Source organism: Vidua chalybeata, chromosome 17 (assembly GCF_026979565.1).
Source record: "Vidua chalybeata isolate OUT-0048 chromosome 17, bVidCha1 merged haplotype, whole genome shotgun sequence".
NCBI lineage: Eukaryota > Metazoa > Chordata > Aves > Passeriformes > Viduidae > Vidua > Vidua chalybeata.
The window spans coordinates 3,228,389-3,251,610 of NC_071546.1; the positions used below are offsets into that span (position 1 = coordinate 3,228,389).

At 58.5% G+C, this 23,222-nt stretch overlaps 1 protein-coding gene across 3 annotated transcripts in view; it reads right to left on the bottom strand.

Moving 5' to 3' along the window:
* Positions 1-552: 552 nt before the first annotated feature.
* The window catches only part of SOGA1 (suppressor of glucose, autophagy associated 1), a 29,500-nt gene continuing 6,830 nt past the window's right edge, over positions 553-23,222 (bottom strand). The window contains exons 2-16 of one of the 3 annotated variants that reach the window (XM_053958397.1): positions 21,490-21,714; positions 19,771-19,929; positions 17,218-17,280; positions 13,368-14,585; positions 12,259-12,378; positions 11,970-12,095; positions 11,414-11,644; positions 11,159-11,266; positions 10,722-10,889; positions 9,487-9,738; positions 9,291-9,362; positions 8,851-8,921; positions 7,163-8,609; positions 6,926-7,067; positions 553-5,975 (exon numbers count right to left, since the gene is read on the bottom strand). In XM_053958397.1, coding sequence (XP_053814372.1) covers positions 5,947-5,975; positions 6,926-7,067; positions 7,163-8,609; positions 8,851-8,921; positions 9,291-9,362; positions 9,487-9,738; positions 10,722-10,889; positions 11,159-11,266; positions 11,414-11,644; positions 11,970-12,095; positions 12,259-12,378; positions 13,368-14,585; positions 17,218-17,280; positions 19,771-19,929; positions 21,490-21,714 — 4,431 coding nt within the window. In that variant the 3' untranslated portion in view covers positions 553-5,946. The remainder of the gene's footprint in view (positions 5,976-6,925; positions 7,068-7,162; positions 8,610-8,850; positions 8,922-9,290; positions 9,363-9,486; positions 9,739-10,721; positions 10,890-11,158; positions 11,267-11,413; positions 11,645-11,969; positions 12,096-12,258; positions 12,379-13,367; positions 14,586-17,217; positions 17,281-19,770; positions 19,930-21,489; positions 21,715-23,222) is intronic. The other 2 variants (XM_053958395.1, XM_053958396.1) reach the window with 2 other exon arrangements.

Here is a 23,222-nt window from a genome sequence, read left to right on the forward strand (position 1 = left end):
TTAATAAACAGCTTCCCTGTGTGAGCTGTCCCCAGGCTTCAGAGCGTGTCCTTTCACTCCCATAAACGTGGCTGCATCCTTTTGTCCCTGTTTTATTGAGCAGGGAGGGATAGCTGGAGCTCTGGGTTAGGCTCAGTCATGCCCAGGGTGAGGTCGTGTGGACACACAGGAGCACATCCCATACTCTGGCAGATTGGGAAACAGCACCAGTGGGGCTGTGAGGGTGATGCCAGCACCCAACAAAGCAGCTCTGCTCTTGCTTTGCTTCCTCCTTCTGGCTTGGCCACATCCTGCCCCACACCATGCCCATGTGCTGGGAGCAGGATGGGATCTGCTTTGACTGAGCAGGATTTAAGGTGGTGCAAGGATGCACTGGCAGCCAGGCAGAGCTGGAAGCAAAGGGACACGGCTGGAGCAGGACCAGCACGGAGCTGAGGTTGCTGCTGACACCAGAGGGTGGTGTGGTCTCACGCTGGAAAGCCACCGCTGGAGACACATCCCTGCTCTGGCACGTTTGTAAGGAGAGGACTTGGAGACAAGCTGACATTTATTTTTTCATAGAGATTTTTATTTTTTAACAGACTTGGTTTAAATTTTTGTTTTCTACAATAATTCAATGTAAAAATCCCAGTACAATATACAACAGTTTGAACATTTGGAATAAGAAATCCAGCTTGGGGAGACACGTAAGTTCAGCTAGTTCCTAACACAGGTAGCAAATTCCCTCCACCCTCCCCCAGATTTCCCAGCCAGGAAGGCATAAAGGCAGGAATGCTTTACAAATGTCACACCCACCCTATAAAGACACTGGGTGCCGTGTCCCTGCAGTGGGATATCCCCTAGGAAAGGGCATCCTCCCCTCCATGGGATGGCTGGCAGCCTCCAACACGGCAAGGCAGAGTCTTCAGGGAAGCGAGGCTGGCCGGCCCTTTTGTGAGTGACACGGGATGCTCTGAAAAGGCCCTGCATGCAGGTCCTGCAGGGTTTGGAGCTCCCTTGGCATGGAGAGATGACCTGTCCTCCCCTTGGCAGCACTGCCAGCAGCCTGGTGCCCTACTGCAGCCGTAAGGCTGTTGGAAGGGGATGGCCCTGCAGGGCCCAGCCTAAGGGGCAGAAAACAAGGACGATGAAAGATCCCTGGCTCTTGGGTCTGAGGGGACATCTCAGGGATCACTCGCTGGCCTGGGAGCTGACAGCTTTTTCAAGAAGCCTCTTTGGGTTGGTCCACGGTACTCAAGCAGCCTGGGAACATTCCTGCTTGAACAGCCTGGAGTGGTCCTGCTCAAATGACATGGGGTGGTCCTGCTTGGGCAACATGGGAAGGTTCTGCTCCAGCTACATTGGATGATCCTGCCCAAGCAGCCTGGAAAGGTCCTGCTTGAGCAGTTTGGGATGCTGCTGATCAAGCAGGGTGGGATGGTCCTGCTGGAACAACATGGAATGGTCCTGCTGGGGTGGTCCTGCTGACGCAGCTTGGGATGGCCCTGCTTGAGCACGGTAGGATGGTCCTTGTGGAGCATGGGATGGTCCTGCTGGAGCAGTGTGTGGTGGGTCTGCTTGAGCACCATGGAGCAGCTGCAAGTGGCAGGGATAATTCTTCATGTTCTGCAGCATCCCAAGCAATGCATTCAAAGCCATTCCTGGCCTTTCTCACCCCTCTTGAAATCCTTCACTGCTGGAAGTGATCCTAGGGGAATCTGGTCAAGCTCCATGTTCCACATCAGTTATTGCTAATGTTAGATCAGGACATTGGTGACTTTATCTGGCTGAGTTACTGAAAGCTTCCAAGGGCAGAGGTTCCCTTTTCCCCTATGACCAGTTCCAGCTGCACTAGCCCTAAGGAGAAGGGCTGATGTTAGGAAGGGCCCTTCCTGTGTGCATCAGGGGTAGCTGAGCTGGTAGTGGCCTTCCTGGATCAGTACGGGATGGGATATAAGGCAGGAGAAGTGGGAAGAGAAGCAGAAAATTGTAGCTGAAGTCAGATCTGCTGGGAGTAAAAGAGTGCAGGGAGGAATGGGAGAGGTCAGGCTGGGAGAAGATTGGAAGTCAGGACAGAGGTAGGAGATGAAGGAGAATGTAAGGCCAGTTAGAGAGGGAGCTGTGAGGTAAGGAAGGATGGCTGGAGGTCAGGGAGGGGTGGAAAGGGAAATCTGTGAGGTTGGTAGGACACTTAGAGAATAAAGAGGGATGGGAAAGTGGGGAGAAGTGGAAGAGCATAAAGAAAAACAGGGACACTGTGGGAGGCAAATGACAGAGGATAGTGAGATAGCCAGATGTCGAGTGTGAGAGGGACAGGGAAGAGGTGAAACTGCAGGAAAAAGTATGGGGAACAATGGGAAGTGGAGGGTCACAGGAAGAACTGAGGTGGAGGAAGAAATATGAGATGGAGGGTGAAGGAGATGGAAGATGGTGGAAAGGACAATGAATACGAAGAGTGAGGTTGGGGAGGATGAGGAGACTGGGCAGATGGTAGGAAGTGAAGGGTAAGGAAGGACAGGCAAGTAGTGGGTGGTGTGGGGCATGGGGAAGGATGGAGGACAGTGGGAAGTGGAGGATGAAGAAGGTGGACAAAATCAAAGAGGAAAACAAGGAGAGTTAGATGGCAGGTGGTGGAGGAAAAGATGAAGGGGAGGTGGAGAAGAAGAGGAGGGACGAGGAAACACTGGGAGATGAACATGGATGACAGGAGGAACAAGAGACTAAGGGGACAGAAGAAGACAAAGACTGGAGGGCAGTGGAGGAGGATGAATGAGGAGATGGGAAATGGATAAGCACAAAGAGGGATTGTAAATGTGGAGGTGGAGAAGGTAAAATTGGGTGACATTAGCAGTTGAAAGAATGGTGAAATTGTGGGAGGTGAGGGTGGATTTTGGGATGGGGAAGGGAAGAAGGTTGAGAGAGGAGACAGGAAGAGAGAAGAGGATGAAGAAAGATGTGGAGAAGATGAGGAGCAGAGGACGTTGGGGTGAAGGTGGGAGCTAATGGAGAATAGGCAGGGGTAAACTGATGGTAAGATCTAGAGGACAGTGATGAGAGCTGAAGAAGACAGTGAGATGTTGACATGAATATGAAAGGAAAAGCTGAAGGCAAAGCAAGGCAAGGATGGATGGGGCAGGGTGAAGGTGAAGATGGAAAAACACATGAGAAGAAGGTGGTGAATGAAGGTAAGGAACAGGATGTGGTGAATGAAGGAGCAGGTTAGAGGGACGGGCTCAAAGTGTGGCAGGAAGACTGGAGGGTGGGATATGGAAGGCAGTGGAGGAGCACAGGAAGGAGGGGTGGGAGGTGGTGGGTGATGGAGAACAAGGAGGGATAGGATGCAGTGTAGGATGCAGGAGCACAAGAGGGCGGGAGGGGACATGGTGGGTAATGGAGGAGCACAGCATGGCGGGGAGGGATGGGACAGCTGATGAGAGCACACTGGAAGGACTGTGGAAGGAGGGATGGGATGTGAAGGGAGTGGGGAGAATAGGGAGGGATTGGAGGTGGTGAATGACAGTGGAGCACAAGAAAGGGTAGGACACAAAGGAAGATGCAGGACAGGAAGGAGGGACAGGACAATGGTGGCTGATGGAGGAGCACAGAAAAGGATAGGACCTGGTGGGTGATGGAGGAGGGTGGCAGGGAAGGATGGGACATAGTAGATGACTGCAAGGAAGGAGGGACGGGTGAACAACAGAGAAGCAGTGGAAAAAAGGTTGGGACATAAAAGAAGGTACACAGGAGGGATGGGGTTTGGTGGGTGCTGGAACATGGGAAGGAGGAATGGGATGGAGTAGCACAGGAAGGAGGAAGGAGGGCTGGGTTGGGTTAGGGTTGATGAAAGCACAATAAAGAGGGATGGAACATGGCAGATCAAAGAGCAGGGATGAAAGGGATGGGACATGAAGGATGATGGAAGAGAAAAAGAAGGAGGGTGGGTTTTGATGGGTGATGGAGGACCTCAGGGTCAGAGAGTTTAATGGAGCGAACCTTAGGGGAGGCCGGGACCAGCAGGTGATCAGGGAATCACAGAATCATTAAGGTTGGAAACGATCTCTGAGATGATCGAGTCCAGCTGAGGGGCACAAGGGCAGGGAGCCACGGGCAGCAGAGGAAGGGGGAAGTGGGTGTGTGTGCAAGCTGGGGTGAGCTGCTGGACAGGCTGGCATGGGACACAGCAGCCGTGAGAAACACCAGCATCACAAGGACAATGCAGAGATGAGGGGAGCCTGGTGTGGGGTGGCAGTGCTGGCAGTGAGGACCCGTGGGAGTTGACAAGGAGCCCTGGTGGTGTGGCACAGTTGGGGTCAGCACGTAGGGATGGTGTCAGGGACAGACGGGTGAGGAGAACATGGGACACCATGTGTGGGCTGGGCAGCAGGCAGGATGGCAGGAACAGAGACACAGCATCATGTCACCCCACACCTCCCTCTGCAGCAGCACTGCCCCAGACAGGACAGGCAGCACAGCCCCCCCACCACAGCACGGGAAGACAGCACCAAGGGTGGGGGTGAGGGGTTGCAGGGCCTTTATTCATCACACAACAAGCAGGCATGACACAGGGGTGCAGGATGGGGTGGGCAGAGAGCCTGTCATCGGGGCAGGAGGTGCCCTTCATGCGACCTTGGCATGGGCTGGTGAGAGGATGCGGGAGGACAGGGCAGGGGCAAGTGTGGCTTTACCCAAAACACCTCAGGTTTCACCCCAGGCTGGGCACTGGCATGTGGACAAGGGCAGAATCCATGGAGGGGCTGGAGTAGAATCAGTCACCTCTACACCTCAAGCAAAATTTCCTCACAAATTCCTTGCCGGCCTCATCTCAGCCCCCCTGGGAAATGCCCATCACCACTATTTACAGAGTAAGACAGAACTGACCAATATTACAAATAATTAAAAGGCAGTTGTAAAAATGAGAAACCACATTCCAAAAAGTAGAGAGTCTTTAAAAAAAAACCAAACCAAACCAAAACCCCAATTATCCATGAAAATGCTAAAAACCACCCCAAAAATATCTATGTACAGCAGGAGATTGCCCGTGGCAGTGCTGGACCCAAGTCCTCCGTGGCAGGCAGGGACACAGCCTGGCCCTGGCTGCTGGTGAGGGTGGGCAGCACCTGCCCTGAGTCCCCCACCCGCGTGATGAGGGTCCCCCAGGGGCTGGCCGGGTGCCGCAGGAGCAAAAGGCCATCGGTGCTGGGCCTGCTGGGCCCTGGCTGATGCTGGTGTGTCCGGGGACACAGGCAGTGAGCGGCTGTCGCGGAGATGCTGACGGAGGCTGCGACGTGGCAGTGATGCAGCAGCTGCTGCGGGCAGCGAGCGGCCGGACAGGAGAGGGCAGCAGCCTCGGCAGCACCAGCAGTTCTTAAGAGAAACTGCGAGATGACAATGTGCAGAGGCCCTGGAAGCAGTGTACAGAGCTCCAGAGCAATGCACAGAGCCCTTGGAGTGGTGTAGAGAGCTCCTGGAGCAATGCACAGAGCATTTGGAACAGTGTACAGAGCCCCAGAGCAATGCAGAGCCCTCGGAGCAGTGGATGGAACCCCCGGAGCAATGCAGAGCCCTTGGAACCCTGTACAGAGCCCCCAGAACAAGGCACACAGCCCCAGAGCAATGCGTTGAGACCCAGGCACCTGCAGGCAGCTCCATCTGGGTGAATCCCTGTCTGGCCCCTGGCAGGCGGCTCGAAAATAGGTCAGGCAGCTGCCTCAGTAATCTCTGTTCTCTCCTGGAGCTGCACAGAGGCACCAAGGCTGCTCTGTGTGGGACTGGGTCACAGTGCCCCAGCCCCAGGAGCTCTGCAGTGCTGTGGGGGCTGTGGCTGCTGCCCCCTCCCTCCCTGGGTAAGGCTTTTTCTGGTGGTGACAGAGGGATGTGTGGCACAGACCATGGGCCACGCTGCAGCCTCCCAAACCACAATCTCTTAATCCAATTGGTGCCTCTCCAATGTAGCTCATTTCGGTATTTTTAAAATGCACTTGGTTTTACATTGCAGGCTGTCCGGAGTTGGGCAGAGCCAGAAGTGGAGGAAAAAAAAGAGAAAAGGAAAAAAAAAAAAAAAAAAAAAAAAAAAAAAAAGAGAAATATGTATATTCAGCACTTGGAGAAGAAATAACTACAAGTGGCCCCAAGCAGGGAGGTGGGTGCAAGGCAGGGGCACCACAGCCCCTTGGGAGCAGGGGATGTGCACACACACACACACAGAGGCACAGGCCACCTCTCCCCACGCTGTGCACCCAGCGATCCCAGCTCTGCAGCTGGAGGAGCCCGGAGACCACCCGGACCCCTCCCAGCAGCCAAGGGCCAAAGCAGCACCCCAAGAGTAGCAGGGTGGCCGAGAAGGGCCCCAGCCAGCCCAGCCCAGGTGACCACAGGGAGCCTCCCGCCTCCTTCCTGCCGGGGAAGCACACGCTGCCCGTGGCTGATGCAACCGCGCGGCAATCGCCCGCGGGATGCCGGCAGGGCGCCGGAGCCCAGGCAGGGCGGGCAGCAGCCGGAGCCAGCACCTCCATCCGCGGGGCGGGTGCAGCATCACCCCTCGGCCAGTGCTTCCCTACGGCGGCCCAGCCCTCCCTGTCGACACCAGCAGCCTCCGCTGGCTGCTCTCCCTTTCTCAGCGCCCGCGACCCCTCGGCCCGGCAGGGTCTCGGCTGACATTGCCGGCGCGGTGGCACCGGCCAGGACCCCCCGATGCTGGCAGCGGGTCTCTGCGCAGGCAGGAGGTGATGCAGCCACCCTGCCAGGGTGTCCCCGCACTCCGGGGCTACCGGCAGCCTCCGGCTCCACATCTGCTTCGTAAGCGTCCCCGGGGCCGAGGGGACGTTTAGGAGACAGATGAACCCGCGCCGCCTCCGAGAGGCGCCCCGCGGGCTCAGCGCGGGCGCTCTTCCGGCAGGACAGTGGATGGCAGGCACGCTGCGTCCCCCGGCCCCCCGTCCTCACTCACTCGAGGCCCCCGGCTTCTCCTCTGCCCTGGGGGGGTCCGCGGGGTGCAGTTTGCACTTGGAGGGGGAGTGGCGGACCGCGGAGCGGGATGGCCGGGCAAAGCAGGAGGTGAGGGACTGGGAGCTGCAGTCACACGCCGTGTCCTGCAAAGATAGACAGGGCACAGCGGAGTTAGAGGGGTCAGGCACCCTGTCCCCCGCCACGGCGGGACACCCCGGGGGGCTCTGTGCCTCGTTACCTCGCTGGCTATAGCCGAGATGAGGTCGGGGTCCCGCAGGGCTGCGTCCTTACTGCCCTGGCCAGGGGACGAGGGCTTGGGGTCCTCGCAGCTGCCCTGCTTGAGGACCTTCTTGTTCAAGACACGGGAGATGTTTTCAGCTGGGTGGTGGGTGGCGGGGCTGGGGTGCTCGGCTCTCTTGCTCTCCTCCCCAGTGGCCTCCTTCTTGTCCTGGGGGGCAGTGGGGCTCTGCGCCCGCCCGCAGACGTTCCTGAAGAACTCCTGCACGAGGCCATACTTGGGTGCTTCGGGCTTGGCCCGGCTGCTCTCAGGGCAGCCTGGCTTCCAGATGGACTCGGTGCTGCCCGTGTGCTCCACGACGCTGAACAGGCTGGACAGGCCATCGTTGATGTTGCTGAGGACGGGGCTGTCGCGGGTGGTGGTGGAGCGGGCCCAGGCAGAGCCGTTCTGCTTGCTCTGGTGCAAGTTCCACAGGCTCCTGTCCTTGGAGGCATCCAGCTTGGAGGAAGACCTCCTCTGGAGCTTTGGAGAGCCGTATTTTGGGGAGCAGCATGGCCGCTCGATCCTGGAGTGGACCTTATCCAAGGAGGAGGAGATCTGCTTGCTGCGCACGGACACGAGGGAGGAGCTGCGCGGGGACCAGCTCTTGCCATGCATGCCGGCGCCACGGGGCAGGTCGGTCTGGAGGCCCACGCTCACCGTCTGGATGGTCTGCGTGCCCACGTGGGCCAGCCCCACTGTCTGGCTGGAGGTGCTTTTCACCTTCCTCTCGAGCGAGCTGGAGCGGATGGCCTGGCGCACGCAGTTGGTGATCTCCTTCATGTCGTCGCTCATGTTGCCGGAGATCTCCAGGTCGTGCAGCGAGGGGGGGAAGCGCGGCACCGGCGGCACCGCGCTCTCCCCCGCGCCACTGTCCAGCAGCTCCTGCTGCTGCTTGGAGAAGTTGCACAGCCACTGGCTGTAGGTGCCCTCGGCACTGGCCGACTCCTCCGGCTCCTTCGGCTTGGCCATGGTGAACAAGAATCCGGGCTCGATCATGATCTTGCCCTCCTTGTTGTGCACCAGAGGCGCCTCCAGCCGCCGCACCACCGGCGGGCTGTAGTAGATGCGGATCCCTGTCTTGTCGGGCGCCGTGTAGCTCCTCTGGATTTGTTTCTGAGCTGGGTCGTGCCCGGAGAGGCTGCTCGCCCGTGAGTAGTCCCAGGAGGAGATGCCCAGCTTCTCCTTGGCCAGGCTGTCAGGGGCAGGTTGTTCGATATTCACATATGTACAGTTTGAGGGAGGAAGGCTGGCGCTGTCCCGGATCCCGTTGGGCAGCATCTGGGTGGTTGAGGATGCCTTTTTGCACCGGGCGTGGTCACCCAGCCCTGGCACGGTCTTTCCAGAGAGGTAGGGAGAACAGTCGAGCAAGCTTTCAAACTCTGACATGGAGGAAACAGACTTGGTCCTGTGGCAGGAGAGAGGATAAGGATCAAAAGGGGGCAGGGAAGGGGATTGGGGGACAGCTGAGGTACTCTGCTTCCACCCCAATGGGACCTTCCTGGGCACCCAGTCCTGCTCCTCAAAGGGTGCCCTTTGCTTCCAGGACTACCCTGGAACAGGATTGCATCTCCCCTGTGAGTCTCAGGGATGTCAAGCCCAGGGGGACCTCTATGTTTCAGGGACTATGGAGGCACCAGCATACTCACCTTTTGAGGTTGGTTCCCTTGGCTTCTGCTTCAGAGATTGTCTCCTTGTCTGTGATTTTCTCATTGAGGGCCTAGGAGGGCACAGGAGAAAGCTCCGGGGTCAGCAAGCACAGGACCAGAGCACAGAGATGGGCTGGAGCTCAGGGGCTGGATCCCACTCCCCTACAGCACCACCAGCTTTCCCACACACTGAGGCACAGCAGTCCCAGGACTGCGTGGGGTTTGCTGCAATCACATCTATCTAAAATCAGCTTTTTATAACCCCACAGAAGCTCTTGGGGTTCAGCCATGCCCTTCACACTCTCATTCTCCTGCTGCTCTCCCTTGCAGCCTCATTTGCTGTTTAAGGGGGTGTTAATTTGGGTTCACACATCTTCCCATCTTAGCAGAGACCTGATCCCTAAGAACATCCTGAGAGCCCTCCACCCTCTCTTACCCACCTCCTTCCAGTTGCTGCCATGCTTCTCCATTTCAGAGTGCTTCAATGCCCACGGATTGGATCCTTTCTGCAACTGGAGAATGTATTGGTCACTCAACAGGTGCAACATGAGCCTCTCTGGGCAAGCAAAAGCATGAAACATTCTCAGGGCAAGCAGCAGAGGCTGGAGGACATGTGCAGGATGGGGGACACCATACCTGGTTGAGTTTGTTCTGCAGGTCCTTTGCTTGCTGCTCTGCCTGCTGCTGTTCCTCCTTGAAGCGAGCCAGCAGCTCCACCTTCTCCTGGTTCCAGTTCTTCTCGCTGATCTGCAGCTGCTTGGTGAGGTCCATGACAGCGCTGTAGGACTCGGCCAGGAGGTGCTGGTGCTCCTCACGCTCCCTCTTCAGTGCCACCTTCCAGTCTGGCAGCGCACGCTCTGCGATCCCTTTGCCTGCCTTTGACTCCAGCTGTGGGGACACGGTGGTGGCTGTGAGGGACCCAAGGCTCCAGTGTGGTGCTGGACATCTCCAGCAAATGGGCAGGGCTGCGGGCATCCCGCTTGCCAGAGCCAGTCCCATGCTGCCAGGCTGGGCAATAAGAATGTCCCCAAGGACGTGACACACACAACATGGCTTGCCCATGGCACAGCCAAGCCATGGCCAGCCCTGGCTTGCAGCCACATCATGCCAGCTGGCCCAGCAGATGGTCACCCAGCAGGACACAGGCTGAATGTCCTGCCTGCTTGGCTGTGCTCCTGCCTGCAGGACATGGCTCCTCAAGAAGGGCACCATCACCTGCAGCACTGCCTGAGCAGCCCCAAGGATGCAGCACCACTGGGGTGCTGCCACCATGGCTGCTCTGCTCATTTTTGAGAAGGAGATATGGGATTTGGAGACTCATGCTCTGCCAGGAGAAATTCTGCCTGGAAAGTGCTGGCACCTGGGCTGAGGAGCAGAGCTGATGTTCAGCCATGGGCTGCTGCCAGCACAGCGTAAGTGGGAATTTCTCAGCACTGGGAGGGCAGGGCTGAGGGACTGGTGGGACTCATCCTACATGCAGGAGCTTCCCCCAGTGCCCGAGCTGCCCTCCCTCCACCTCCTGCCTCCCTGCAGCCGTGCGTCCCTTTGGCAGCATCTGCAAGGATCCTGCGCTGTGACTCGGGGTGGGGGAGAGGTGGGCTCTGATGCTGCTCTCAGCTGCCTGTGCTCAGGGGAGGGATGCTGAGCCCCTGTCCCATCCCACCCTCCCCAGACAGAGGAATAAAGAGCATCCTTTGCTGCTCCACAGTCAGATTTCCATGCCAGCCCCGTTGCCATGGAAACTCTCCTGCCTGAGTGGCTGCTAATTAAGATTCCCACAGTGCCACCCTGCTCCCAGCCCAGTGCTTGGCACAGGGCACAGGCAGGCATGGGGGAGCTCTGCCAGCCCGCGAGGTGCCCGAGGCTCCCACCTGGGCAATGTGGCACTTGAGCTCGGCGCGCTCCATCTCCCAGGCAGCCTTGGCCTTGGTGAACTGCTGCTGCAGCTCGCTGGCACCGCGCCGCTCCTCCCGCAGCTCCGTGCACAGCTCCTTCAGGGTCACCTTCATGTCTGCCAGAGTCTTGATGCACTCGTTGGGCTGCAGGAGAACAGGGGTGAGCACAGGCAGCAGGAGGGGACCCAACAGGGTGGGACTCAGTGGGAGCTCTGCATCCCAGCCCTGCAGGCTGCTGCAAAGGTGAGGGACAGGGGAAGCCACCAGGGCAGGAGACCATCCTCAGGGGTGATGTGCTGGGGAGGAGCATCCCCACCCAGGCACGCATCCCGAGAGGAGCCCCATGCCACACAGCCACAGCAGGGGCTGATCCTACCCTGATCCACCCCCTGGGCTGTGGGGACCCTGCTCACCGTGTTGGGGGTCCAGGTGTCCCCGGCACACATCTTGTTGTCTGCCTGTTGCTGTGGGGCTAGCTCTTCCTCTTCCAGCAGCAGGTACAGCTCCTTCATGCTGTTCACCTGTGGGTGACACCATGGCTGGGGTGATATGAGGACCCACAGCCCCTGGCCAGGGAGGGGGGACACCCAAACAGCCCTGGGCAGGGCAAACAGGCATGAGGGACACACCTAACAGTGCGGTCTCCCCTCCATGGCAGCCCACTGTACCTCCAAAAAGTCCTCGCCCTCACTGGGCACCACCTTGCCCTGGCGCCAGCGCTTGAGGAACCACTTGAGCTTCATGAAGAGCAGGAGGAAGCTCTGCCTGAACTGCTGTGACTCTTGCACCAGCAGGTTCTTTTCCTGGCTCCAGAACTTCTGCTCCAGCCGCCTCTGCAGGTTCAGGCTTTGCAGCTCAAACTCCCGCCGCAGCAGTGCTTTCTGGTGGTCCTCCTTCAGCTGTGGAGAGATGAGTGGCTTCAGGACAGGCATTGGTGATGCCTCCTCCCCAGGGTCTGGGCTGAGCCTGGTGCCAGCCCCATATCCCCATCCAGGGGAGCTGCACCACCCTGGGATCATGCTGGGGACAGCAGGGCCATGGGGGCATCCCTGCATGGCTCCATGTGCAAGGAGGAGTGTGCTCAGCCTTGAAAATGGGACATGCTGTGTGTGCTCCCAGGTGACACCCAGGTCCTCATGTGGGTCATAGGGCTGGGCCTGGAGGTGGCACCTCCATAGGTTGAGGACAGCTGTCTCTGAGGGGCAGAGGCTGTTACCTACTCACCTGGCAGATCTTCTGTGAGAAGTTGTCCACCTCGTCCTTCCTCAGCTGCCTCTCCTGTGAGAGCTGCTCCTGCAGCCCCCGCAGGCTCTCGTTGGCCTCTGACAGCACCAGCTGCAGCTCCTTCATCTGTAACAGCCAGAAGGGGATGGGAAAGCTGGCCTGCACTTCCCTGTGTCCCTCCCTGACCAGGCTCTGCAGCTTCCCTTGTCCCCAGCTCTCAAAACCCTGTCCCACAGCCCTGTCCCCAACCCCGCTGGCCAAGGGGACATGGCTCCTGCCTGTGTCGTACCTCGGTGGCGTAGGAGTCGTTCTCCTCAGCCCGGCAGGTTTTGTAGCTCCGGGGATGGGCGGGGTCCGAGTCCTTGGTGTGGGGGATGCGGAAAGGGTCGGCGTCCCTAAAATCAGGCTGCTGCATGCGTGGGCAAGTTAATGAGAACAAACCAAAAGAGCGGGAAGAAAAAAAAAAACAGAAAACAAAACAATGGGTCTCCGAAACAGTAAAGAACTACAAGACAACAAAAAGGATGAGGAGGAGAAGGAGCTTCATCACCATGGCGGGAGACAATGCGGAAACCAAAAGGAAACACAGGATGAGGAGACACGTGGCCTGGATTGTTCGGGGAAAGGGGAAAAAAGAGAGAAAGAGGGAAAAAATGTGCAAACACCAGTTACGGTGCCATGCAGTGACTGGGGGAGACTGGGACCTCGGGCTGGGGGGACCACATGCAGAACAATAGGACTCTGAACAAGCGAGTGTGCTCCAAAAAGGGACTTGTGCCTGCAGCCCCAACCACCACTGACACCCCTGGCCCCCAGCACGAGCTGGGACTCCTGAGAACAGCGGGACTGCAGGGCATGAGCTGCTCTGCACTGCTCCAAAGGTGTTCTCCCTTGGATGCAGATTTGCCCTGAAGACTTTGCTCTCCAAATTACTCTGCCTGGGTGCCTCTGGGGATGGAGGATTCCTGCAAGTAGGGTCCCTGCAATTTGGGCTGCTTTTGGAGGCTGCAGGCTGCTCTCCTCCCACCCAGCTCATCTCCGACAAGCAAGAGCTTCTGAAACAAAATGGTGGCTAAGCCAGGGAGAGCAGCCAAAACATCAGCCCCTGCTGAGGTGGGATTGCACCTGAGAATCCCTGGCCATGGGCAGGGCAGCCTTGGCACAACCAGCCAGTGCCAGGATGTCCACTGCCTCCTGCCCTGGGCACACTCTGTTGGAGCAGAGTCCTACCTTGTCCCCGGTGCCACTGGCGTGCAGTGAGGTGTTAGTTTGGATTTTGCTCTGGAGAGGCAGGAGGGAGGTTACACTGGGTATCAGGGTTTGCTCCGTAAAAGCAGGAGGAAACGTGGTGGCAAATAAAGCAGCAGCTGCTGTGAGGGATGTGGGAAGAAGCCGTACCTGGAAGTCAGAGGCATGCTCTTTGGTGACGTCGTGGCTGCTGGGGCTGGAGAAGGGGAACGAGTCCGTGTGCTCCTTGAAGCCACCGGTGAGGTGGTCCACCTTCCTCACGAAGCAGCCCAGGTCCTGCTGGAGCACGCCCAGCCGCATCAGCAGCACGTTCATCAGCTTGGCATCGCTGGGGCTGTCACCACCGCTGCCCACTGCCTCGCCCAGCAGCACCCCCGCACACTCGTTGTCCAAGCAAGCCTTCAGCCCCGAGGTGAACCCATTGGCATCCGAAATCAAGACATCGATCGCTTTACTGACCAGCGTCGCCTGGTCCCGGATGCCCAGCAAGATCTCCAAGTCCTTGGGCTTGAGCAGTTTGGCAGGGCCATCAGGCACCTTCCCACTGCCCAGCCCCCTGTCCTGCCCGTCGGCTTCGCTGCCGCCCACGCTGTCCCTCCAGCCGGCGGTGGGGACGCACTGTGCCGAGTCGCCGGCCTCGGCGTCGGTCTCCAGCATGGGCCGGGTGGTCTGGCAGGAGGCCAGGTCGCAGCGCTGCAGGTTGGAGAGCAGCACCCTGTTCTCGTACTGCAGCTTCTTCACCTTGCCACTGAGCTCGCTGATCTGCACCTTGGCCGTGGCCAGCTCCTCCTGCGAGGGCTCGCTGACCACCGAGCAGCTGTCCTCCGACAGCGTCACGTCCAGCTCGTGGTCCGACTTGTACTTGGTCAGCTCGTTCAGGAGCAGCTTGTTCTGGTCCTCCAGCTCCAGCAGCGAGCGCCTCAGCAGCTCGGCCTCCTCCTCCACGAACTGCAGGTGCCGCCGCAGCTCCGCCACCGTGTCCCCCGCGTCCCCGCAGCTTGAGATGCCCACCAGGAACCGCGTGTCCTGCCCCGGCAGCTCCCTGTCCCCCTGGCCCTTCATGTCGTCCATCTCCGCCCGCAGCCCGCGGTTTTCCACCTCCAGCTCCACTATCCTCCGGCTCAGGATGTTGGCTTCCTCCTCCACCAGCTTGAGGTGGACCTTCAGCTCGGCCTCCCGGGAATGGGGAGAGTCAGCCAGCTCCTCCACGGAGAGGGAGCTGTCGAGGTCCCCGTACAGGGACCTGTACTTCAGCAGCTCCTCCTTCATGCCGTCGTTCTCCTTGGCCAGCTTGGTCAGCTTCTTGCACATCAGGGCTGACTCCTCCTTGGCAAAATGCAGCTGGCACTTCAGGTCTGCGCTGTCCTCCTGGGGACCCAGAGGGGGTGGGTATTAGAAAGATGCTCCCAGGGGCCACGGTGATCCCCAGAGAGCCCTGGGGACATGCCACCCTCCCACGCCAGTCATCCCAGGGAAGCTGCTGGCTCTGCTCCTGGAGGAGGAAAAGCTTTGAGATCCATCCTGGATCTCTTTCAGGGTGAGCCTGGAGATGGGATGGATGAGGGGACCTTGGGGTCTTGCCCCAAGAAGGACACACACCACCAGGGATGTGTGGACCAAGTCCAGCCTGATCCACAACAGGGCAGAGGGGAAGAGAAAGCTCTCAAGATTCCACAGGGTTATTAAGGTTTCCTCCCCAAAACTGGCACCGAAATGCCCTCGTCAGGGCTCTGCTCCTCTTGCTCAGCCTCCCACTCTCATCACAGGGCAGAGAAGCAGCTGAAAACCTCTTGAAGTCCCAACCTCCAGCCTCGCTGCCACCACCTTGCCAGGGCACTGAAAACCCAGGCAAAGCCTCAGCATCAGCTCCCTAGTCCCTTCCCAAGCCCCTCTGCTTCTCAGGACCATTTCTCCATGTGTTCTTTTTTTATTTAGCAGTTAGGATCTTGGCTGTTTGCCCAGACAGACCGTTTCTCTGCTCTGGGAGCTTTTTGGATGGAGGGCCAGGATTTCCTGACGTCCAGCTCGCAGCTTCCTGTGCCCTGGGGTCACTGGAGTGCTCCGGGCTCCGGCGTGGTCAGTGCCAGGAGGGGACCTGCTGGGCTGTGACCCTCACCTCACTGCACCCACTGGAGCTGGGCAGTGCTGCAGGTGGCCAAGCCCTTTGGCTGGGTGGCTGCTGGCCCTGGTAGCCCTCTGCCTGGCTGAACTCACCCCCTTTCCCCTTTCCTTGCTGGAAAAAACGAGCTGTCCCCTTCTTTGGGTGCTCTTTGGGACCCCCAGCCCCACCCATGCTCACCCCAAACCCCACAGCCGTATTTACTCTGCAGACTTCCTGGACTGCTCATAACAAGGCCAGGGGTGATGGAAAGGGGGTTCCCATGAGTTTGGGGTGCCATTTTATTCCCTAAATGTCCTGCAGTGACCACAGGAACCACCCTGCATGCTTGTGCACTGGGACACGACCTCACTAAGGCGCATTAAAGCTGTGCCCCCCTAATTAGGTGAGGAGATTAGGGGAGGGCTGGTGCAGGCAGGGCAGACATGACCTCAGTTCCTGTTTTTCCAAGGGAGAAAAAAAAAAAAGCAGCAACCCAATGTGTCCCTCTATGCCTTGGCATCAGCAAAGAGACACACACATGTCCCCAAGACCGCCTGGAGTGCTCCTGGGGTCTGGGGAGACCTCAGCGTTGAGTCTGTCCCTCCCAGCTCCATTTTTGGGGACTGCTGATGCTCACCCAGCGCAGCCAGGCAGGAAAGGGGCCCAGGAAGCCACAGATGAGTCACAGCATCTGTGACCACAGGGCCACCAGCCACAGCTGAGCAGGGACAGGGAGCTGATGGGGGCCACATCCAGGGGCCTCTGCAGCCAGGGAAGCCCAGAGTTCCTGGAGCATTGGTCCCACCACAGACCTGGGGCCACCTGGCCCCAAGCTGAAGGGTCTTAGTTCCATGGGGAAGCAGAGGGGCTTGGATTGTTTCCTGCCCCAGGAGGAGGCAGATGAGGGGCTTCAGCCTCAGGAAAGGGGTGATGGAGGAGCCCTCTCCATCAACTCAGGGCAGAGCTGGCTGTAAGTGCTCTCTGGGGAGATGAGGGGAAGGATGCTGGGACCATCAGCTGGCCAGAAAGGGCTCTCAAGAATGGAGTTAAAGGGAGGTGATAAATAAAGACTTTGAGGGCCTGGGGATCTCTGTCCTGTGACTGCACAGAAGGGCCTGTGCCAAGGACACAGGTCACCCAAACCCCTTGGGCTGCTCAGGGTTCCTGCCAGGAGACACTCAGCAGCATGTCAGGAGTGTCTTTACACGGTCTGCCTCTGTGTCCCAGCTCTGGGGGAGCAGATCTGTTCCCCAAAATAAACCCTTCAGGTCTTTTGCCTTTGAAAGAGGATTTTTCCTCTTGCCTTTCTATCCCTGCAACAGCAGCTCTGCCTCTCTGAGCCTGGTAACAGCATTAGCGAGTCACAGCAGCTCAGCTCAACAGCAAGTGACAGCTGAAATCCTGCTGCCACTGGCAAATCCCCTTCCCTGTGCTGCCCCAGCAGCCTGGGAGGGCAGGAGCAATGTGGCCTCCAGCCATCCTCACAGGGACCCTCCGCTCCCCCAGACCCCGTGAAGCTCCCAGAGCACCCTCAAGCACAGCTGCTGGCACTGGCAGGAGGGACACGGGCTGCCAGAGCCACATGAGCAGAAGCAGCTTTGCAATGTAAAAGCCAAACTCCTTCAGCTCCTTACACAGGGAAAGGGTTAAAGCCACTGCTGCTCCATTGATAAATGAGACAAGGGAGCGGTTGAGGACAAAGAGGATGGCCCAGCACATCAATCCCTCCCTTATGCAGGGGTTCTGAGCGGCAGGAAAGCTCTGCAAAGCCCTGCAAGGAGGGGATGGCGCTGCCATGCCCGGATTTACTCCTGGTCTGGGCTCAGTCTCCAGCTGGCACCGTGACCTGGGGTGTTGGTGGGTCACTGTGGCGTGCCCTGGGTGCTCAGGTGCTGATACCTGCACTGAAGGCTTCTTCTCAGTCTTGCCCAAGGAGCGAGACCCCCGCTTCTTCAGGGAGTTCTGCAGGAAGAAGAGAGAGTTATGATCCACAGTGATGGCCTTGCACCCCAGCAGTGACAGACACACAGATTCAGTGTGGATGGACATCGGTGCTGACATTCCCAGATGCTCATGGACCCCAGGAAAACACCCGAGCCCTGAGCCACAGTGGGCTGAGGGAGGCCCTTTGCTTTGAGGGAGCTGGACTAGCAAGCATCACATCATGAGGTTTGGCCAGAAATTCCCCCTGCAGGCAAACGAGCAGTGAAAAAGCAGGAGTGAGCAGGAAATGAGCCATGAAGAGTGGAGAGGCTGAGTCACTGTCCCTGTCAGGGCTGCATGGAGCAGGGAATCCAACCACCAGGCCAAGAGACAGCTCTCACGACATTCCAGTGTGGGAGCAGCACATGATGACATTCCCCATCGCCTTTTCTCCAAGCTAGGGACATGTCCTGGTCCCTCAGCATGACGCTGACTCTGCTGTCAAGGTCACAAGGGGACACAAGGGACAATGTCCAGGCTCGTGATGACAGCTGGGAGGTGGGGAAGGCAGACAGAGCAATAAGGCAGACCAAAAGCACAGTTAAAATGCAGGTGGAGAGAGCAGAGCCAGTTATCTGGGGAAGGGAGCTGGGGCAAGACCCTCAAGAACATCCACATAGCCTCCCATGAGTGCTGGCTGATCCCTGCAGCTGCCCTGGACCTCTTTCCAAGCTGGTGCTGAGGCCCAGCAGCCAGAGAAAGCAGCTGTGAAATGTAAGCTGCTGCCTGTGCCAAGGTGCAGGGCTCCAGGCTTTCCTATTAAGGCCACAACCATCCCTGGAGCTGCTGGAGCTGCAGAGCCTCTCCCAGGGGCTGGTTGTGCCCTCATCCCCACTGTGCTGGGGACTGCAGCTGGCAAAGGGCAGCAGCAGCCCCAAAGAGCCCCGGGCACAGCACCCTGGGGCAGACGTGGCTGTCACTGCCTCACCCTGGGAGCAGCCTTGGGGTGGCCATGCCTGAGGGTCCTGTCACAGCCAAGCTTGGTGTGGCAGGCTTGGCATGGGGTACCCAGATTGATCCCACTTTTTCCGACCCCTTTAGGAGACAGAAGAGGGGAAAATGCCTGTGCCTTTGGGAATGATCCCCAGACAATTATCCAATTATGGGAGAATCCTCTTGGAAGGGAGGAATAATCAGCCCCGAGGGGTGAGTGCAGCCCTGCACAGTCCCTGGCTCTAGCTGCTAACAAGCTCTGCCAGGCTCTGTGCCCTGCAGCAGCAGGAACGAGGAGGGCTTTTAGCTCACTTTGTCTAATGTTTGCCTAATTAGCACTCTGCAATCAGTGAGTAACCCCAACGCCCTTGCTAGCCTGGGGATGTGCCATCCCGAGCTTGGGGACAGTCAGCAGTGTCCCCAGGGCTCAGGCAGCTGCAGGAGGGGCCAGTATCCCACCCCACCCCTTCAGCCAGGGCAAGGCAGTGCCTGCCTCTCCTGACCACAGAACCATTTCCCTGCCTGTTTCCCGAGTGCGGGAGAGCTCCAGCCCAGCTCCCGCTGCTGCCATTTGTTATTCAGCCCGCGCTCCGGGCTGCAGGGAAACCCATTTCACGGCTGTTAGCAGGGCTGTGCAAGGCACCCCGTGTGGGGGATGCTGCTGAGTGTCACCAGCACGGGCATGGATGAGAGGGGATGGGTACAGCTGGATCCTGCAGCTTCCCAGGAGCTGGGCTCGGCTTTAAGCAGGGATGGCCCCAGAGATCCGGAGCTGCCGTGTGCAGGAAGCACAGTGGGGGAAGTGAGAGCCTTCCCTTGGCTGTGCCTCCTCCCCCACACTGGCCTGACGGCTCAGCCAGAGATGCATCCCGAGGCTCCCTGGGGACCAAAGGCATCCCGGGCAGTAGGGAAGTGGGTTACAAGGGCTGCAATGGATCTCAAGTCCATGCTGTCACCAGGATGCCTTTCCTGTCACCGAGGCTGACACAGATCCTGGCCAGAAGCTGGTCCCAAAGAGAGCATGACATGGAGCACCCAGGACCTGTGCATATGGGTACATTTGTGGCTGCCCAGAACACAGAGGGGATTGTGCACCCACCCAGCTCCACAGCACCACTGGGACACTGCTGGGACATCTCAGCCCAGTTTGAACCTGGATGTGGTCAGGATACAGCCAGCACCAGGAACTCTGCCAGGGACAGGGACCCCATACATCATTTGGAGCTTTGCCCAGATGGAATCGGGCATGGCCCAAGGGGCCTGGGCTGAGCAAGTGGCCAGGGACATAGAAAGTGCCCCCAGAGCAGTGGGGAAGTCCCATAGCCCCCCCTGGATGGGGCACAGCCAGCCTGTGCCCGCAGGGTGGGATGGAGCATGCGAGGGCAGGTGCTGCTCGGGTTTCACAAGCATCTGCGGCACGGTTTGGGTTTCAGTGACTCAGGCAGGGCTGGGGGATCCCACGATCCAGGGCCAGGACACCTGCTATGAGCACAGCGTTGGGGACACCTCCTGGTCCCCCTCCCGTGTCCCACTCACCTCTCGGAGCTTGTCCATCTCGTTCTGCACCACCTGCTTGGCCAGCTCGGTCTCGATGAGCCGCTGGCGCAGCTCCTCGTTCTCCTCCTCCAGCCTGATCCTCTTCTTCTCCACCACCTCCAGCTCATTGTGGAGCCGCACAGAGACGTCCTTGGCCACCTGGGGACACAACAGGGCTCTCATCAGAGTGGGCACAATGTGCAGGGGGCTGAGACTACAGCTCCTGGGCACCCACAGTCCTCATGTGGAGATCACCAGGCAGTTACTGAGACCCTCTGGGAGAGACCATGTGGGACCCAGGGTGACCCCCGGCCCTTGTGTCTGTCCTCTCAATCGTGTGCTGTGACTGCTCTTGTTCCTTCACCAGCTGCAAGGCTGCCCTGCATCCCCATCCCCTGGCCAAATCCTGCCTTCCCCAGCCCTAGCATGCTGCTGGGAGATATTAATCACCATTTTCTCATACTACAAAGCTGGAGAACCCCCCAGAAGGTTGGAAGAGCTGGTAGGCAGCAGCAGAGCAGGCAGCCTGTCGCTGCAGGCAGCAGCTGTGCTGGCCAGAAGAAAGGCGAGCTGCTGCATCACATTACAGAAAAACCAGCAGCTGCCCCAGGGTGGAGGATGCCTACATCCATCCCAGAGCTCCCCCTCTCCAGATCCCTGCACAGGAGCAGTCCCCTGCATAAAGGGAGCTTAATAACACAAAACATTCCCTCCTGCATTTGCAGGACAGCAAAAATTGTCTCAAATGCCACTGGTCTCCTGCACAGCCTGGGATATCAGCACTGTGGAGGCAGCAGCAAGCCCTGCTGCAGGATCTCAGGCCGTGGGGTTGGGCTCCTGTTCCCTCGAGGATGGGCTGTGCTTTCTTTCCCAGAAAGGGAGAAGCTAGAGGGGGTGTTTCTGGCAGCAGCCACTCAAGCTGGGGGGGAGCTGATGGGTGGTTTGGGGAGGGGATTGGGGCCCCAGCAGGGATGGGCAGCGAGGCAGGTTCACAGCCCCATGCTTGTGGCATGTCTTGGCTCCGGGACCAGCTCTTTTCTGCTCAAAAAACAAAGTTAGTCCTCAAGCTGTTGCACATCCATCCCGAGCTGTCTCCGACTGCCACCGCACCCCTCTTGGCAGCAGTCTCGCTGGTGAGAGCCCTCAGCAAACACTCACCAGGCTCCTCAAGGGTGAAGCAACGTCACCCTGCAGAAATCCTCTTGTCCCTGCCCCAGCCCCGCGTGCCACCATGCCTGGGGCTCTGCAAGGTTTTCCCGATGGCCGAGAGAAGCAGCTCCCAAGCCTGCAGGGTCCTGGTCCCCATACTCCCTCCCTGCACACTTGTGATGCTCCATCCTGCCGTGGTGGCCCCATCATATCCCCACAGGAGTAGGATAAGGGAGCTCAGCCCCAGGGCACAGGGCTGGGCTGGGCTCCAGCCTGCACAGGATGAGCCTCACATATGGCACATTCTCAGGCAGTGCTGGTCCTCTCCACCACCAGGACCCTCTCAGACCACCTGTGAGCTGAAAGCACTCCTCCCCACTTCCCATATCAACACTGCTAGCAGGGAATTACAATGCCTCCAACAAAACTGCACATTATCACAAACTTCACATCCTCACAGAGCTCCTTGCGCCCTGACATCCCCTGCCACTTCCATGCCCACAACTCAGCAAAACCCCCTGTGGGGGCTCTGGGGGCTGTCTGGGTGGGGAGGTGCCCTCCCAGGCTGACCTTGACGTCCTGCTCGAGGCTGTGGATGAGCTCGCCGTCCACCTGGCCGGTCTGTGCCACGCGCAGGCTGCGGCGCTCGGCCTTGCGCAGCCGGTACTGCAGGATGCGGCAGGTCTTGCTGGCCTGGTCCAGCTGCTGCCGCAGCTCCTGCAGCTGGTACACGTCCTCCTCCATGTAGACATCCCGCATCTCCAGCATCTCGGCGCGCAGCTCCTCGATCTCATCCTGCAGGGAGATGTTGGGTCAGACCCTGCAGCTTGCTCTGCCCTCTTTTCCCCTGCGACACCTCCCCACCACCGTGGCTCTCCATCCATCATCCATCCATCCATCCATCCATCCATCCATCCATCCATCATCCATCCATCATCCATCCATCCATCATCCATCCATCCATCCATCCATCCATCCATCCATCCATCCATCCATCCATCATCCATCCATCATCCATCCATCCATCCATCATCCATCCATCCATCCATCATCCATCCATCCATCATCCATCCATCATCCATCCATCCATCCATCCATCCATCCATCATCCATCCATCCATCCATCCATCATCCATCCATCCATCCATCATCCATCCATCCATCATCCATCCATCCATCATCCATCCATCCATCCATCCATCCATCCATCATCCATCCATCCATCCATCCATCCATCCATCCATCCCATGAGCCATTTTCACAGGTCTTCAACCCCTTGGGCCAAGTCCAATCCTTGCAGGAAAAGGCTCAGAGCCAGCTGGATGCCATCACCCAGGAGTGAGCCAGTCATGTGAGGGGGAACAGCCAACAAAAGCGCCTGAGAGTATTTGTGGTAAAAGAAAGAGGAAGGTGGGGGAGGGAGAGGAGCTGCAGGAGCAGCTCAGGCAGCAGCCACAGGGAGAAAAATTAGGTTATCTTTGGAAAAGATGTGTCAGGGAGGCAGGCGAGGGAAGGAGGAGATGGCAGGCGAGGACAGCTGTTAGGGGAGGCAATGTGGGGACATGAACCAGATGCCACCAGTACTGGGGACTGGAGGTTGCCCCTTGTTTTGCCACCAAGCAGCAGTCCTTGGGCTGGATCCTCTGTTCCACCTCTGCCCAGTCTCATCAGCTCTGCCAGTGACCTCCTCCAGCACAGCAGAGCCTCTGGCACAGAGCAATTGCATCACTGTCACAGCAGGGTCAAGGGTGACATCCTGCTGGCACCAACACTGACCCAGAGCCTCCTCCAGGGCTGTGGCACACGACTACTGTGGGGTCCCCAGTGCCACCTCCTCATCCAGAACAGGACTGTGGTCACTGGAGATGCTCAAGGACTGTCCCCTCTGGTCCCTGGGGACTGACCAAGCTCTGTCCACGTCACCATGAACATGGTGTCAACCCAAATCCCCCAAGCAAAAGCTCCACCCACCACACAGGGTGTTCTCCTCGACCAGACCCAGTGGGACCAAGGATCCCTCCTGGGAAAGGATCAGGTATCTGCTTTCCTGCCAAAACCCCTGCCACTAAAGACCTCCTGACATTGCTAAATGCAACTGCCTCTTGAGAAGTGAGTGGCTCACACTGCCGCTCTGCACCGCAGCATGGTCAGGGAACAAAAGGATCTGGCACAGGCATTGAGGATGCTCAGCCCTGATTCACCCTGGGCAGAGGGGACAGGGGGCTGTCCCCTCACTGCTGTGACAGTGACCCTAGAGCCCGAGATGGCAGCTCTGTGCTGGCTCTGCCAGGCGCTGGCACAGT